A 19,164-nucleotide genomic window follows, 5' to 3' on the forward strand; every position below is an offset into this window, starting at 1 on the left:
GAGTTTGAGACCAGCCTGGCCAACATGGCGAAACCCTGTCTCTACTAAAAATACAAAAATTAGCCAGGCATGATGGTGTGCCCATGTAATCCCAGCTACCCGGGAGGCTGAGGCAGGAGAATTGCTTGAATCCGCGAGGCGGAGGTTGCAGTGAGCCAAGATCATGCCACTGCACTCCAGCCTGGGCGACAAGAGTAAGACTCCATTTCAACAACAACAAAAATGTATACTTAATATGTATAAATATTATATTATACATGTATTATATTTTATATTATATATAATAGTATGTAGTATATATTATATGTGATATATATTATATATATTACATATGATACATATGTAATAATAATAAGGCCACTGTGGCTGGAATGGGGCAAGTGAGGAGGTGACTGATAGGAGAGATGGCTAGAGACAGAGTGAGGGGGTGAAAATCATGTAAAGCCTTATAAGCCATTGTCAGGAGGTTATTTCCTTCCTTGCTAACTATATTAGGATTATTATGTCATAGTAAGTTATTCTTTAAGCATTGCCTCTGTGATTTGGAAAAGTATAAAGATAGATCTTTTTTACAAAAACCTTAATATCTGCTATCAATACAATATTCATTAATGTACCTTAGTATTTAGAATGTCTTTTATCATATAGTCATAATAATGATATATTTTTCCCAATTGTTATTGTTTTAGGAATGTGAAATTTTCTACATAACTCTTAGTTTTTTTTTTAAATGTAAAGTTGCCTATTATGCTATGGGGCAGATTATTTAATCAGCAAAATGTCAGTTCCTCAAGGCTGAGATTATTTTTAACAACAGCAACCACAACAAAGAGGACCTATGTACTTTGCTTGCTTGGACCCTAACATTAATTTTAAATCCTCAGTCATTTTCAATTTTTAAGTTCTTCTGGCAGAAAAATACCTAAAGGCACCCAGGCAGCAAGAGTAGTGAAAAGTCACAAATCATGGCTTTGCTGAAAACTGACCTAGTTGACCAGATAAGTCAGCTCACTGGGAAAACTATGAGCTCCATTAAAAAATCAAATATCCCAAGAGGAATAAAACAAGGAAAGGAAAAACAGTCTTTATTGCTGAGAGAAGCAGAATTAACCAGGGAGCTGGCACTACTATAAATTAGAATTTTCCAAAACAGCAGTATTTTCTGACAAAGCTTGGCTATTTGATTCTAGATTTTTTTTTTTTTTAAACAGAGTTTCACTCTCGTCACCCAGGCTGGAGTGCAGTGGCACAATCTTGGCTCACTGCAACCTCTGCCTCCCGGATTCAAGAAATTATTCTGCCTTAGCCTCCTGAGTAGCTGGGATTACGGGTGCCCCCACCGCACCTGGCTGATTTTTGTATTTTTAGTAGAGGGGGATTTCACCATGTTGGCCAGGCTGGTCTCAAACTCCTGACCAGGTGATCCACCCGTCTCGGCCTCCCAAAGTGCTGGGATTACAGGTGTGAGCCACTGTGCCTGGCCTATCACTTTAAGGCTGTGTGCAAATATATTTTTTCATTTCTAGTAGGAGGACAGATAGAAATGAAAAAGAGAAAATTTTATCACTGCCATTAGGAACTTCCCACCCTTTTCTTCATATTGTCTGTATTCTTTTGGGATCTTAGTGGATAACTTAGGACACAGAAGCAATGGATTTTTAAGTTTTTGTTTACTATAAAATAAATGGTTCAAGCTACATAGATATAAAATATTGCCTCAGTTCAAACCTGACCCGATATATTTAGAAATATTTTTATGTCACACTCTACCATTTTATGTATTATCTTCCCAACTCTGATCTCCACCCATTACCTTTGTAACAAAAAAGAGGTGAGAAGATTTTCTGATGATTATTTATTCATCTTTTGATCCTATCGATACATTCAGGGTTATATTTGGAATATTTACTTAAATTTTACATATCAGTAGATTTAGTTGTCAAACGCAGGAACATAAAAAATAACTTAAGAAATCAGTTGGGACAACAGTAAGAACAAAAGGAACCATCTGAAACATTCTACGAATAGGAGACTGTGAAAAGCTATTTTATTTCTGAAGAGTTAGTAACTTAACAAAGAGGAACTGGGCAGATTCAAAAGTTTTTGTTTCCTTAGTTCCACTAAAATATGAAGGCAATATATTAATAATAATAGGCCTCATCTAGCTTCTGCAACCTTGATCTGTTGATGTCCTTAACAATGTGAAGCAGAATATTATAGGCCTCTATTCTTGTCCTTCCTGACTTTAACTTTCCCAAACTCCTGCCGCTTTCTCCATCATTCTACTTCTCATACTCACCAAGACTTTTGTATTAACATTTTTTAACCATAGATCCTATGTAAATTTGAAGATTAATGTACCGTAATCTTTCTGTAGTTATTGACTCTCTGGGACTCTTTAGATCTGGATTAAAAGAGGCAAATATGGAAGTAAATGATAAAGACAGAGAAGATAAGACAGAAAGGGAATGAAGAGGAGATAAACTAATAATAAAAATAAAAACAAAGAAGCAGAGAACTTAAAATGGATGATTTACATAAAATTTTAGGGAAGAGGAAAATTATGGATATGCCCTTTTTATAAATCTTTAGAACAGCTGTCTACTTTTTAGTTTTTGGGATATAGATTTCATTTTTTAGGTAATGGTGAAATATTCTGGTTAAGTGCCAATATGTCACCTAGCTCTTCTTAATATTGGTTATTCTCCCTTTTAAGAAAGAAGACGTGGACTCAGTGGTAATTTAAGCTCTTAGTCATTGATAGCTGAAAGATAGCACCTTAATTTCTGAGTCCTTAACATAAGGCTTTCCTGAATTTGAATAATAGATTTGCTTAAGTCTCATTTAGAAATTCGTTAGTTTGATAAGTAATATTTTCCTCATTTTTTAGTTTTGGGTTTGACATAGATCTTTTACAACAGGTCAGTGGTATACATGGACTTAGAATTCATGAATTGCGTTTCTGAAGGGCATAATACTTGAAATACCTTAGTAGATTAAACCCACATTTATCCAGTGCATTATTTGGTCTCTAAAGCATGTTTTGTGGACATTCCTGGGCAGTGTCCACAGCAGTAACTCAGAGTTAGGTATATACTGCAAACACCCTTCTCAGTAAGCTCTGGTGGATCTAGGATTTGGTAATTTCCTTAAATGTTTATTAACCTTATATGTTTTCAACTCACCATCACACCTCGAAGTCTCTTTTTAGCTCTAGAATTATCTTTTCATTACTTTGAAATAGTTCTGACATTTCCATGCTCACATCATGATTTAGAAGAAAGAAAGGCAGAAGACCTGGATTTTAGTCCTGGATTTGCCTCTAATTAGTTATATAGCCTTTGTTAAGGTGTTTAACTTCTCTGGACCTCATTTTATTATCATTTACATAATAAATATTAAATAGTCATGAAATATTTTTTATTCTGAATAAATGTGGTAGATTTCATGATCATACCCTAGTTTCCCCTTGTTATAAATTTCTATATGATTTTATAGATTTGGCCATATGTTTTCTAATTTCTGTCTTCTGAGACAGAAAAAAACTGACCACCCTATTTATTATTCCTTCCCCCAATCTCTAAAATATTATCTCAGTTCCTTTGATTATGTGAATTATACCTCTCTAATCTTTCTCTATTGATGCCTTTCTTAAAATTGGGTTGATGAAAAGAGTACCAAGTACTGAAGATGTGGGCAGATGGGCTACGATCTTATATAAATGTAAGATCATATTTTCTGGTTTTGAAAATTTCAGCAACTTTTTAAATGTCAATATTTCTAGGACGTTTTAGCCATAATATTTCAAACTGTCTCTTAAGCCAACCCTTTTGCCTCTGGACTAGACTATTTCTAAGCTCTTTACTATTCAATATCTTCTGGGACAGAGATTTCACAACCTGTCTCTCACCTTGAGGAAGTTCTTATAACTACCATAAATCTTGCTTTCTGCAATTTAAGTTGAATTTATATCCTTTTTCTTTTCTCTGTGGAGATGGGAACAGCCCCAAACTGGAAACGATGCTTTCTTATGAGGGCTAGTACTGAACATAGTAGAAAAATGACAGTATTTCCAGTCCAGCATCATTTTTAGCTTTCATATATTAAAGCTTCCTGACTTCGTTTCAATATTCATCTCTCAGGAGATGTTATTTTTTAAGGTCCAAATGAAATAACAGTTGCATGTCTAACATTAATGTTTATTATACCTTTTGCTACTTAGAACCAAATGAAGTATTAAAATAAAAAATGAGTTCTCAAAACCCATTTAAGGTCTTTAGCAGACTCGTTTTTTATTTGATATAACTATAATCATGGGACTGGGTTTTTGCCTCTGCTTTGTAGATTTTATCTTATTATTTTATTAGTTACATTATGTACATGATTTATTCATTCATATATTCCTATAAACTGTGAAAATAGAAACTTATTATCTAAAAACAAACAGTCTTAAAGCAGATTTCAATGTGTGTATTCAAAAAGCGTTAGTACCTAAGCTAAGAATTCTTCTAGGTATTGAGAGGAAAAAGAAAGCACATTCTCTGCCCTTGAGGAGCCTATAGTCTTATTAGGGGAAGAGATTATAAAATTGTAACTAGAAAGTACTTAAAAAATAATACAAGATATTGTATATAAAATAAGATGTTTGATGCTAATTTTATTTTGCATTTTAAAGATTAATACAGAATATATTTTATACTAGACAAATCTGCTCTGTTACCTAAGGTACTCTAAAATGTCTAATTAATTGTTTTATTCTGATTTCTGTTTTTGTACTTTGAAGGTTCAACAGTTTTTTGAAAAATCCTTCTTCTTACAGCTTTTGAAAGCTCATGAAAATGCCTTAGAAAAACAGTACAGTGAAATTACAAACCACAGGAATATGCTTCTTCAAACCTTTGTAAGTTTCCAGCCACCTAGAAAAATCTGTTTCACTAATTATGTAAAAAAGTATTCAAATATACTTAAGTATACTTTTAGAAATTATCCATGTGCATATTAGCAGGTAGTACTGCTCAGATACAGGAAAGTATTAAGTGCTATTTAAAACCAATTGGTAGAGTAATACAGTTTGAAAGAAGCATATGGGCAGGGATGTAATATAGCAATTATTTTCAGTTGTAATAAGCACAAAAGAAACAGTGGAACTGATTTGAATTGCTCAAGCATTGAGACCTTGGATAAAATCGTTTTGAAAGGCAGAAAGTTTCACACTTTAGGCATATGTATGGATGTGGCTAAAAGGATGGATATTGTTAATCTTTTTCTGTTAACTCAGAGCCAACAGCCTGAGCAATAGTTTTGAATGACAGGGCCAATTTAGAAATATGACTTGCGATTAATTAACATTTTAAAGAAAATACATTTAAAGATATTAAAAATACATATCAAGTCAGAACCAACACACTTGGTGGTTTGAAATGACGTGGCCAGTTTGAAAATGTGGCTTAAAATTCATTGACATAGCTTAGAAAAATATGGTAATGTTTATATTCTAGCATTGTCAAAGAGTTTACGTTTTTGCATTGTCCGTAGTTTTTGGAAATTCTTATTTCTCTGCCATGTTGATACTTCATAAAATGTAAACTATTATTTAAAACTGATTTTGAAGTGAATATATAATTTTGCTTTCATCATCCACATTTTAAAAGGTTTTCTTGGCTATCCTTGTTTGTTTGTTTGTTTTCCTGTAAGGCAGTAATCCCTTTAAGTGTAAATTTTAGTTTTTCAGTTTGGCCATTTAATTACTTTACTCTCCAGTTTTATATTATAATTATAAAATGTAATATGATTCTGAATTTTAATACACAAATAAACAGATATAATGATGAGTGGTAGAATATCTACCTCAATAATTCTCCCAAAACTTTAAGATTAAATCTTTCATCTGAAGATAGTTGTTACTATATAATAGCTTCAGTTTTTTATTAATATTACTATGAGAAAAAAACATTTTTGCCATAATACCAGGAAGTATAACTATATACTTTCATTGTTAATAATTCCAAATTATTATATTTTAAATAATTAAGGAAAAATATTATTGCAACTAACACCTATATTTGATCTTTTATTTATGTTTTTCAGGAGGCTATAAAGAAACAAACAATAGAGGAGGAAGACAAATTTATTAAGGAAATTACAGACTTTAATAATGATTATGAAATAACAAAGAAAAGAGAGCTTTTGATGAAAGAAAATGTCAAGATTGAAATATCTGACTTAGAAAACCAAGCAAACATGTTGAAAAGTGGTATGAATAAATATTATCACCTCATTTGTCTTGCATTAATGAAAATAACTTATTCTGAATGAATGAATTTTCCAAAACTTTAACTTTTTCATGAGCAAATTGGGTTATTGCATAGCGATTCTTTTACTTTTATTGATTTAATGAAGATGTATCTTCTATTGTGAGCAGTTTCAAATGATTTAGAAGTACATGTGACATGAGCATTTGGTCATTCATTTAATAAATAAATATCTGTTATGTGATAGGCAGTGTTCTAGGTCTTGAAGATATAACAATAAAAAGTGGAGGAAGAAAGTATGTAAGCAGACATTTACAGCACATTGTGATGGAAGCTACAGTAGGGGTTAGGATTGGTGCCGTAATCCTCTAACAATCCAGGAGAAGCTAGGAATAAGTTTACACAGTGGAGTGGAGAGAGTGTTATTTCAGGAACACTAGTGAAGGTTTGGGTCTGTGTCCCCATGCAAATGTCATGTCAAATTGTAATCCTTAATGTTGGAGGTTGGGCCTGGTGGGAGGTGATTGGCTCATTTGGGCAGGTTTCCCCTTTGGTGCTATTCTCATGACATTGAGTGAGTTATCGTGAGATTTGGTTGTTTAAAAGTATGTAGCACCTCCTGCTTCTCTCTGTTCTTCCTGCTCTGGCCATGTAAGATGTTCCTGCTTCCCCTCTGCCTTCCACCACGATTTTAAGTTTTCTGAGGCCTCCCCAGCCATGCTCCCTCTATAGCTTCCAGAACCATGAGCTAAGTAAATCTCTCTTCTTCTTCTTTTTTTTAAATAAATTACCCAGTCTCGGGTAGTTCTTTATAGTAGTGCAAGAATGGACTAATACAACTAGTATGTGGGTTATTGCAATCTTTGATAAGATCCTGAATTAAAGCAGTTGCCAAATAGGGAAAGTCAAGGATAAATCAGTTTTCAAACTTCAGAGATTCTATTATAGCATTAGCTTAAGGTCCAGTATTTCCTCATCTAAACTAGGTTCAATTGCACATGAGGCTCCTTGGATGTAGTTGCTTATGTAACTCCTTGAGTACATGTCCTCTTGATCTGAAGACCTCAGCCAAAGAAACAGTTGCCCTTCATATTCCCAATACACTATGGTGAGATAGGCATAGGATAATCACTAGTGACACTTCTGTTCAGAAAGCAGAAAAACTGGAGTCATTGTTATATAGCAATTCTGAAATTGAGCCAGGCAAGTACTGGACATTCCTTGATTAGGACTCAGTCATCCTCCCTCCTGGGAATGATTCCCCATGACTCTTGGCACTACTCTCTGTGCTCCTATTTCCATTCCTTTTTTTTTTTTTTAATATATATATATATATAAAAGATAGCTTGCGTTTGCAATTGTCCTTCTCTGCCTGCTTCCATTCTGTAAAAGTTGCATATCATTCCTTTTTTTTACTGCCTCTGTCCATTTCAGTCCAAGCTCACTGTGTTCATGTAAATACAGTGCTCTTAAAAACTTTGTGGGTCTCACGTGAATCCCGCTGAGGCTCATTTCATTAGGGGAAAGCCACAACTACAAATTTCTTTGAGATAAGCCCTTTTATACTTTGGCCTTTTGCTAAAACTACTGAGACAATATTCTTAAACTTCTTGGCCCTATAGTTTGACTGAATGGTTCTCTGAGGCATCACCTTGGATTTTTCTGAGGTTTTAGGAAAGGGTTTTTAATTCACATGCTAGACTTAGTCTTTATGATTTCTTAAGAATATTGGATTTTTTTCTTTACCCTCAAGACATTTCTTAGTGGTGAGAATGAAGACAGGGAGGGCATCTTGTAGTAAGGCTACCAAAGTTGTTTATTTTAATTCCAGAACAACCATTAAGGAAAGAATCCAAAAACAAATAGCTAAAAGGACAATATAGAAATTAAAAAGACAGCCTAAAATATACATTTAATCTGAAAGAAAGTGGGAAAGGGAAAGAGGGGAACAAAAACACAGAACAGACAGAAAACTAATAATAAAATGATACACTTGAATCCATTTGCAATCATGCATCACTTTAATAATGGGGATATGTTCTGAGAAATGCATTCTTAGTATCATCATGTGAACATCATAGATTGTACTTACACAAACCTGGATGGGATAACCTATTACACACCTGGGCTTTATGGTATAGCCTATTGCTCCTAGGCTGTAAGCCTGTACTCAATGTTACTATACTGAAGACTGTAGGCAGTTGGAACACAATGGCAAGTATTTGTCTACCTAAACATATATAAATCTAGAAAAGGTACAGCAAAAATACAGTATAAATGATTTTAAAAATCTCTGTAGGGCACCTTTATGGGGTATTTACCATGAATGGAGCTTGTAGAACTGGAAGTTGCTCTGGGCGAGTCAGTGAGTGAATGGTGTGTGAATGTGGAGGCCTAGAACATTACTGTATGCTACTGTAAACTTTATAAACACTGTGTATTTAGGCTACACTAAGTTTGTAAAAAGAATTTTTCTTCCAAAGTAAATTAACATTAACTTCAGCTTACTGTAACTTTTTTACTTTATAAACCTTTTATTATTTTTGACTCTTCTAATAACAGTTTAAAACATATTGTATGAATATACAAAAATTTTTTTCTTTATATCCTTATTCTACAACTTTCTTCTATCTTAGAAATTATTTTTTTACTTGAAACTAAAAAAAAAAAAAAAAACCTAAAACTCAAACATGCACATTAATTAGGCTTACACAGAGTCAGGATCACAATATCACTGTCTTCCACCTCTACATCTTGTCCCACTGGAAGGTCTTCAGGGACATGGAGCTATCATCTTCTATGAGAACAATGCCTTTGTATATGGAAATACAAATGACTTACAAAATCAAAACAATTTTAAAAAGAATAAAATTTAAGGATTTATATTCTGTGATTTCAAAATTTACTCAAATTCTATAGTAATCAAGATAATGTGTCACTGCCTTAAAAATAGGCATATAAATAGCTGGAACAGAAGAGAGTCCAGAAATAGAAATGCATATTGTCAACTGGTTTTCAACAAAGATGGAAAGGCAGTTCAGTGGGAAAAGGAATATATTTTCAATAAGTGGTGCTAGAAGAATTGGACATCCATTGCAAAACAATGATCCTTAACTCTTCACACTGTATTATAAATTAACTCAAAATAGGCATACACCTAGACACAAAAGCTAAAATTGTGAATTTCCTAGAAGAAAACATAGGAGAAAATCTTTTCCATCTTGGAATAGGCAATGATTTCTTAGATGGGAATCATGAACCGTAAAAAGAAAAACAGATTTAAAATAAATTGAAAAGACACTTAAGAAAATTAGAAGACAAACAACAGTCTTGGAGAGAATATTTGCATTAAATATATCTTCCAATGTACTGTTATCCAGAACATAATGAACTCTGACAACTTAAAAAATAAGAAAGGCAAAAAGCCAATTATAAAAGGGAAAAAAGTTGAACTTCACAATAGAGTACTAATGGCCAATGAACATGTGAAAAGATACTCAATATCTTTAGTCATTTGGAAAATACAAATTAAAATGGCAGTGATATATCACTGTATATCCACTTAATTAAAGTTAAAAAGACTGACCATACCAAATGTTGCTGAGAATGTGGAGCATCTGATACTTACATGGTAGTGATGGGAATGTAAAATAAATGGTACAATCACTTTAGAAAATTGTTCTGCAGTTTCTTAACAAGCTAAATGTACATTGACCATACAGCCCAGCCACTCCACAATGAGATACTCTAGAGAAATGAAACCTATATCCTAACGTTTTGGCAGTTTTATTCACAGTAGTCAAAAATTGAACATAACTTAAATGTCCGTTAAGAAGTGAATGGTTTCGGAGGCCGAGGCGGGCGGATCACAAGGTCAGGAGTTCGAGACCAGCCTGGCCAACATAGTGAAACCCCGTCTCTACTAAAACCAAAAAATTAGCCGGGTGTGGTGGCGGGCGCCTGTAATCCCAGCTACTCAGGAGGCTGAGGCAGGAGAATGGCTTGAACCCAGGAGGCGGAGGTTGCAGTGAGCCGAGATCGCGCCATTGCACTCCAGCCTGGGTGACAGAGTGAGACTTCGTCTCAAAAAAAAAAAAAAAAAAAAAGGAAGTAAATGGTTAAACAAAATTGACATATCTGTGCAACGGAATACTTGGCAATAAAAATGACTAATTCTACTGATGCACTACATGGACCTATTTCAAAATAATGTGATGATTAAAAGAAGCTAGACACATGCAAACTAACCTAAAGCAATAGCAAGCAGATCAGTGGTTGCCTGGGTCAAAATGAATGAACTGTGAAGGGTCACAAAGAATCTTTTGGGCTTGATAGAAATGTAGTTTCTTGCCTGTGGGTGTTTCATAGGTGTCAGTGACTGTCAAAAGTCATGAAATTGTGTGCTCTAAATGTATATACTTTATGTAAATTATTCCTCTATAAAATTAAGAAAAAAAAAGTCCCTGATATCACAGATACTATCGGAGCCCTCTAGTTTAGTTCCCTTTTTCCAGAAATATGGATTTATTTTAAAAGATTTGTTTTCAGAGTACCTGATATTGATTTTTTATTCTTTCAGAAAGTCTGTTTCTAGGTATTTCATAACATTTTCATATAAAACTTTAATCTTTTTAATAGCAGGGACTTTATTTTGATTAATGTGCTGACCCCAACAGTATGAATGAGATAATAATAAATTGATGACTGCTTCAAAAGGAGAAGCACAAGATGATATGAGAACATATATAAGTAGACTTAAACTGGACTAGGAAGTTAAGGAAGATTTCCCTGAACAAGTTGCCTTCAGACTGAGGTCTGAAGAATGATACTGATTAGCCAAGTGAGAGATTTGAGTGTAGATGTCAATTAGATAGTTGTAATTTAAGTCAAGAGCTCAGAGATAGTTCTGGGCTAGAGCTATTAAATTTTGGGACTCACCTAGAGAGAATGTATTGAAAGAAAATGGACAGTACCCTGCAGAACATCAGGATTTTCAAAAACTTGAGTGAAGAGTCTAAGACAGCTTCATGACAGATGGGCAGAACACGTTACTGAGTGGAGTTGACGTCACCTAGGGAGAGTATTTGAAGGCATGATCAACCCATGTTGATTGCTGCTGAGCTGTCAACTAGAATAAGGACTAAGAAGCAGCAATCAGAGGTCATTGGTGGCCTTCAGGAAAGGGAGCAGATTGAGGTAATAAGCAGGGCAAAAGCCAAATTGTAAGGAGTTGAGCAGAAGGAAGAGCAGAAATGGGATATCTATTAATAAAATTCATTACATTAATAGATTACAGTTGGAAAAGCATATGATTGTTTTTAAAAAGGCGATGTAGGGGGAAGGAGGGAAAAATGGTGGAGGAGAGGTGAAAGGAGAGGAAGGAGGAGAGGTGAAAGGAGAGGAAGAAGGAGAGGGAGAGCTTCACTCTGACATCATGATTAACAATGAAACTCTAGAAGTATTTCCATAAAAGTTAGTAATAAGGGAGGTTATCCAATATCATCACTATTATATAACAGTGTTCTAAAAGTATCAGCCAGTAAAATTAGAAACACAGCAAATATTGGAAAACAAAGACAAAATTGTCATTAGTTGAAGCTGATACAACTTGATTTCACTGGGTTTTCTATGTTTAGTTGCATCCTCCACCATTCTTCCCTCCCTCCCACTACATCTCCTTTTTGAGACATTCATATTTCCAACTGTAATCTATTGATGTAATAAATTTTATTTATATATATCCTATCACTAACCTTACTTAGCTGTGCACTCTTAGTCTTCTAATGTATTACTGAATTTTATTTGATAACATCTTCTTTAAGATTTTTGCATCAGTATATGTGAGATTCATATTTGTGTGTGTATTATGTTGATTTCACAAAAAGCATACTGACGCTTTCTTCTTTCTCTGCTTGGAAAAATGTACGTACTATAATTTTCTATTCCTTCAGGGTTCAAAAGAATTAACCTATGAAATGGTTTGTGGCAACTCTTCTTGGTGGTGGTGGTGGTGGTGGTGGTGGTGGTGGTGGTGGTGGTGGTGGTGGTGGTGGTGGTGGAGAAAGAAGTTGTTCAAATTTTAAGCAGATGTTAGAGCTGTTGACTTCCCAGAGCAGTTTAGCTTCCATTTGTCTTCTTACCTGTCGGTGTTTGCTCTTCCATTCCCACTTCTAATTCGTGCCACCACATCTGTTATTTTCTGGCATTTGACTTTTCTCCTCTTTCTTGCTTCATTCTGACCTTGCCCACTGAGCTTTTAGCCCAAAACTATGATTAGTCAGCCAGTTTCATTGGGTTTTGAATAATCTCCATTTTTAACTTCATAGCTATTTTTATATTTATACTATTTTCTGCTACTCAGTGTTTTTTTCCCACTGCCAGATATTATCTTTGATTTATTATTTTTTAACCACAGGATTGGAGCCTATTCTTACTCCTTGAGATTGCCAAAATGTAAACATCCATTTTTAAAAAAGATATTATTAATACCGTACTATTGTATTAAGCCTCTTAGGTTATGTTCTGTTTAAATATGGCAAACCAAGCTTTCCAACCTGTTTTGCCATCCCTGCAGCATCTAGTGCCTCTCCACCTTCCAGCCTCACCCAGCAGCTTCTTTGTGCTAAAGGCATGCTGCCCTCTTTTGTGTTCCTAGATTGTACCCCGCTTCCTCCTGCCTCAGGACCGTTGACTGTGTTCTATTTGGAATACTTTTTTAATCCTTTATCTAGTTTATGGGTCCCCAACCCCTGGGCCAGTACTGGTCCGTGGCCTGTTAGGAAGTAAGCCACATAGCAGGAGGTGAGTGGCGGGTGAGTGAGCAAAGCTTCATCTGTATTTACAGCAACTCCCCATCACTCACATTACCACCTGAGCTCTGCCTCCTATCAGATCAGCAGCAGTTATTAGATTCTCGAGCATAAACCCTCTCGTGAACTGTGCGTGTGAGGGATGTAGATTGCATGCTCCTTATGAGAATCTAATGGCTGATGATTTGCCACTGTCTCCTGTCACCCCCAGATGGGACGGTCTTGTTGCAGGAAAACAAGCTCAGGGATCCCACTGATTCTACATTATGGTGAGTTGTGTGATTATTTCATTATAGATAACAATGTAATAAAAATAGAAATAAAGTGCACAATAAATGTAATGCAGTTGAACCATCCTGAAGCCACTCCTCTCCCTCCCGTGGTCCATGGAAAAATTGTCTTCCACAAAAACAGTCCCTGGTGCCAAAAAAGGTTGGGGACCAGTGATCTAGTTAACTTTGTCCTTCTTCTGATCTCAGCTCAAATGTTACATCCTCAGGAAATCCTTCTGTGATACTCCACCCTCCCAATTCCATATTAGGTCAGCTCTTCTGGTTATATTCTCTCATTGCCCTCTGTGCTTTTTCTTCAAAGCATTGTAATTACACACTTGTGTGATTATTTGATTCCTGTCTGTTTCTTCCACTAAAGTATAAACTTTCACAGAGAGAGGAACTACATTTGCTTACAAATGTATTTCTGAAATGTGCTTAGTTTGTTCACTCATTCAGTAATACTTGTGCACTTTTTTGTGTATCAGGCATTGTTACAGGACCTGGTGTTACTGTAGTGACCAAGAAAAGAAGAAAAAAATCCCTGCCCTCATGGAGCCTACATTCCAGTATGAGAGAGGGAGGGAGTGGAGAAAAATAAGGGAGGGAAGAGGGATAGATAGATAAGGGGTGGGGTTGCAGTGGGGTGTGTGGTACAGTTTTACATAGATGTCCAGGGAAAGCCTCATTGATAAGGTGAGTTTTGAATAAGACCTGAAAGAGGTAAGGGAATCAACCAAGTGAATACCTGGGGGAATATCATTTCACAGAGAAGGAATAGCTGATGCAAATCACCTGAAGGGAGTTTGTACCTAATCATTTTTTGAGAAAAAGCAGAGCCTAAGGCATTTAGAGTCAAAGGAGAGGTCATGAGATCAGAGAGGTGACAGGAATCCAGATTTAAAACCTTGTGGGTCATTCTGAAGACTTTTACTGAAGTAAGATGAGAAGCCATTGGAGGACTTAAGCAAAAGAGCGAAGGGTCTCACATTTGAATAGGATTACTTTGACTGCTATTGAGAACACAGTTAAGGCAGGTAAAAGCAGAAACGGAAACCTAGAAGACAGTGGCTGTAATCCAGGTGAGAGATGATGAGCAGTTGGATCAGGGATGCAGCATAGAAGTGGTAAGTGGTATTCAGGTTCTAAATATGTTTTGAAGGTGGCAAGCAGGATTTCAAGATGGACTTGATATGGAATATGAGAGAAAGAAGTGTTAAGGTTGACTTTAAGGTTTTTGGCCTGAGAAACTAGAAATGTGGAATAATTGATATTCAATATATCAGTTTGTAAAATGACTGAATATTTATTTTAAACATTTGGTAATTCATAGATAAAACAGTTCATCACTTTTGGTTTCAAAATAATGGTTGTCATAATGTTTTTCTCAAAATGTTCCTCTTACTCATTTCTCCGAGTTGTTGAATTCATTTTTCTTAGATGTGAGATAAGCAATATATAACACTTTTTCTTTGCTTGGCAATATCCTTTAATGATTGGCAATGTACATATGAGGAAGACAATTCACATGTTAAAAGATGTAAATTAATTTTGATTGTCTTAGTTGGTTTAATATTCATAACCATAAAAGCTAGCTGTTGATTAGAACATTGTGGGTTTTAGGCCGCGGAAGAAATTAAAAAGTGATTGCCACATCAATTATACCTAAATAAAGCTGTAAATAAAAATAACAATAAAATAATAGTGAGGCAATAAACAAGTAGGAAAAAAAGTTATCACCACAAACACAGTGTTTATTTTTTTCTGTTCTATAAGCCTGATAAGAAATTGGCATATTTGTTTTATTTTTTTCTTTAAAGGATTAATCTTTAGACTTACCTTTTTCATTTAGGCTAAAGTATCAGCATTAAGAAAGATATATTTCAGAAATATTTAAATCCAGTATTTCTCCATCATTCTTGCCTAAGTTTTACAAAGATTTTCTTGTGATAGAATGTCTGATAAATCGATTAATAATGAATAAAATATTGTATCTTTTTTAATCTGTTGAATATTGTGTTATGGTATCCTGGATTCCCTCTATTGAATATTAACATGTAGTTATATTTATATTTTAAACTTTTGTTTATTAAGGGAGCAGAAGGATAAACATGAACGTATTTTCTTTTCATTGAATTGTCCACTTTCAGTTACCTACACTAGTGGACAGAAACATTGTGAATAATCAAAAATATTTAAAGTCAATTATATGATTTATTTTAGTTTTGTTCAACATGCTTTCTTGAGCATCTACTGTATATACTACACCAGGCACTGTTCAGAAATTGGGACTTTAAGATGAATGAGGCATAGTTCCTGTTTTCAAGGAGCTTGTGATCTAATGTGGAAGAGAGACAAGTAAAAGGATAATTTAAATATTATGTGGAGAACTTTTACTTATCATCATGAGGAATAATTTTATGGAATTTTCCCTTCTATCACAACTAAAAGACTGGAGAAAATAATATGAAAAACTACTTTTAGATATTGAGGACAAGAGAGTACAGGACCATGATCCCTGAGAGAAGGGAAACAAATGAGGTAAGCCCTAATTGCCCAAGCCTTCTCACTGGATACAGTTTTTGGATAGTAGCACTGGGAGGAACTTAAGCAATGCAAAATGGTCTGAGTTGAGGAAACAAAGATTGGAATTTAGGGAGGCCAAGTTAGCTAGAATTTTCAGGACAATGTACTTGAGAGGACAGATCCACACAGAGAAAAAGCTCTGGAAATCTGGATGGAGATCCTCTTGAGTCTTTGGATGTACTTGAACCTGTGTATACAAACAGGAAACCCCACTGGGCTGAGTAAAGAAAAACTACTGGGGAGCAATAAGGTGGACAATTCTAAGAGCTCATATGGGAATGGAAGACATTCATGTTCCATCTTGTCACAATAGAAATATTTCATTAAACAGAAGAGTTCTGCCTTAATAGAAGGATTAAATTAAACTAAATACTCTTCTAGACCTACCCTAAAAAAATCTTATAAACAAGATTTGCACATGACCCATAAGTAGCTTACCTGCCTACTAAAACAAACATCAACATCCTTTATGGGAAGATAGCAAAACTCATTTAACAAAATAGTAAACACAATGTTTGGTATACAGTCAAAAATTACTAGACATGTAAAGAAGCAGCAAATTACAACTCAGAGCAAGGAGGAAATTTGGTCAATAGTAACATACCTAGAAATGATATAGATGATGCAATTAGAAGGAAAAATAATTAAAGCTTTTAGAATATTCTAAGTATACTCAAGGACATGAGCATAATGAGGAACTAAATGGAAGATATAAAAATAACCAAAGACACAGAAGAAATATTTGACAAAATTCAACAACTTTCATGATAAAACCACTCAATAAACTAGGGATAGAAGGGACTTTCCTCAATCTGATAGAGGGCATCTATAGAAAAACCCACAGCTAATGTCATTCTTAATGATAATGGAATGAATATTCCCCTCTAAGATCAGGAACAAGACAAGGGATATTTACTCTTACAACTTCTAATCAACATTATAGTGGGGGTTTTAGGCAGAGCAATTAGGAAAAAAAAAAAGAGAAAAAGAAAAAGCATCCATATTGGAAAGGAAGAGGTAAAGCTATCTCTATTCAAAGATAACATGATCTCGTATATAGAAAACCTAAGGAATCTACAGGAAAACTATTAGAGCTAATAAACAAGGCCGGGCACAGTGGCTCATGCCTATAATCCCAGCACTTTGGGAGGCCAAGGCGGGTGGATCACGAGGTCAGGAGATCAAGACCATCCTGGCTAACATGGTGAAACCCCGTCTCTACTTAAAATACAAAAAATTAGCCGGGCATGGTGGTGGGCGCCTGTAGTCCCAGCTACTCAGGAGGCTGAGGCAGGAGAATGGCATGAACCCGGGAGGTGGAGCTTGCAGTGAGCCGAGATCGCGCCACTGCACTCCTTCCTGGGCGACAGAGCGAGACTCCATCTCAAAAAAAAAAAAAAGAATAAATGTGTACATCCACCTCATACCATACACAAAAATTAACTCAAAATGGATCAGACAGCTAAATGTAAGAGCTAAAAATGAAAAACTCTTATAAGAAAATACGGGTGTAACTCTTCATGAGCTTGGATTAGGGAATGGTTTATTTTAGATATGCACAAGCAATGAAGTATAGATAAATTGGACTTCATCAAAGTTAAAAACTCGTGTTTCAAAGGATACTATCAAGGAAGTGAAAAGACGACCACAAAATGGGAGCAAATATTTGCAAATCATATATAAGGGACCTGTATCCAGAATATATTAAAAACTCTTACAACTTTATAAAAAGATAACCCAATTTAAAAATGGACAAAGGAATTAAATAGACGTTTCCCAAAAAAGCTATACAAAGCCACTTCCAGTAGGGGCTTGTCTTCCAGGACAAGATGTGGAGGAGAAAGACAGTGGTATTGATGATCCTGACCTTGTGTAGGCCTAGCCTAATTATATGTGTTTGAGTGTAAATAGTTTTAAAAAGAAAAAAAATATTTTTATACAACTGTACGATGTATTTTTTTAAGCAACATGAAAAGTTGCTCACATTATTAGTTATCAGGGAAAGGCAAATCAAGACCACAATGAGATACCACTAGTGTGGCTATAATAAAGGTGGACAGCAATAGTGTTGGCAAGAATATGGAGAAATTGGAGAAATGTAAAATGATGCAACTGCTTTGGAAGCAGTTTGGCCATTTCTCAAAGCATTAAACCTAGAGTTACCATATGATTCAATGATTCCACTTCCAGGTATTTAAGAGAATTACAAACATGTCCACACAAGACCTTGTACAGTCGTGCACCACATAACAGCATTTCAGTCTATGAAAGACCATGTATGACAGTGGTGCGATAAGATTATAATGGAGCTGAAAATATTCCTATTGCCTAGTGACGCTGTGGCACAACATATTACATGTTTTTGTGATCACAGTGTAAACAAACCTATTGTGCTGCCAGTCATATAAAAGTATAGCACATACAATTATGTATAGTACATAATACTTGCTAAAGATAATAAATGACTATGTTACTGGTTTATGTATCATTATACTTTTTATAATTATTATTTAGAGTATATTCCTCCTACTTATTAAAAAAAGTTAACTGTAAAACAGCCTCAGGCAGGTCCTGTAAGAATTATTCTAGAAGGCATTGTTATCATAGAAGATGACAGCTCCAGGCCAGGCATGGTGGCTCACGACTGTAATCCCAGCACTTTGGGAGGCTGAGGCGGGCAGATTGCCTGAGCTCAGGAGTTTGAGACCAGCCTGGGCAACATGGTGAAACCCCATCTCTACTAAAATACAAAAAATTAGCCGGGCATGGTGGCATGTACCTGTAGTCCCAGCTACTTGGGAGGCTGAGGCAGGATAATTGCTTTAACCCAGGAGGCGGAGGTTGCAGTGAGCTGAGATCATGCCACTGCACTCTAGCCTGGGTGACAGAGTGAGACTCCGTCTCAAAAAATAATAATAGTAATAAATAAAAGAAGATGACAGCTCCATCCATGTTATTGCCCCTGAGGGCCTTCCAGTAGGGGCTTGTCTTCCAGGACAAGATGTTGTGGAGATCAAAGATAGTGGTATTGATGATCCCACCCTTGTGTAGGCCTAGGCTAATTGTGTGTATTTGTGTCTTCGTTTTTTACAAAAAAAGTTTAAGACGTAAAACATAATATATTTTACAACTGTACTGTATATTTGTTTTAAGCTAAGTGTTATTACAAGTCAAAATGTTTTTAAAAAGTTAACTTAAAAAGTTAAAGAAAGTGAAAGTTAATTTATTATCAAAAAAAGAAAAATA

The 19,164-nt window shown here is 35.2% G+C and overlaps 1 protein-coding gene across 2 annotated transcripts in view; it reads left to right on the forward strand.

Annotated features, from left to right (window-relative positions):
* The window catches only part of CCDC172 (coiled-coil domain containing 172), a 55,742-nt gene that overhangs the window by 11,559 nt on the left and 25,019 nt on the right, over positions 1-19,164 (forward strand). Inside the window, exons 4-5 of one of the 2 annotated variants that reach the window (XM_004050145.3) lie at positions 4,784-4,900; positions 6,088-6,253. In XM_004050145.3, the coding sequence (XP_004050193.3) occupies positions 4,784-4,900; positions 6,088-6,253 (283 nt within the window). The remainder of the gene's footprint in view (positions 1-4,783; positions 4,901-6,087; positions 6,254-19,164) is intronic. The other variant, XM_019034491.3, reaches the window with a different exon arrangement.

This window comes from Gorilla gorilla, chromosome 8, assembly GCF_029281585.2.
Source record: "Gorilla gorilla gorilla isolate KB3781 chromosome 8, NHGRI_mGorGor1-v2.1_pri, whole genome shotgun sequence".
NCBI classification, from domain to species: domain Eukaryota; kingdom Metazoa; phylum Chordata; class Mammalia; order Primates; family Hominidae; genus Gorilla; species Gorilla gorilla.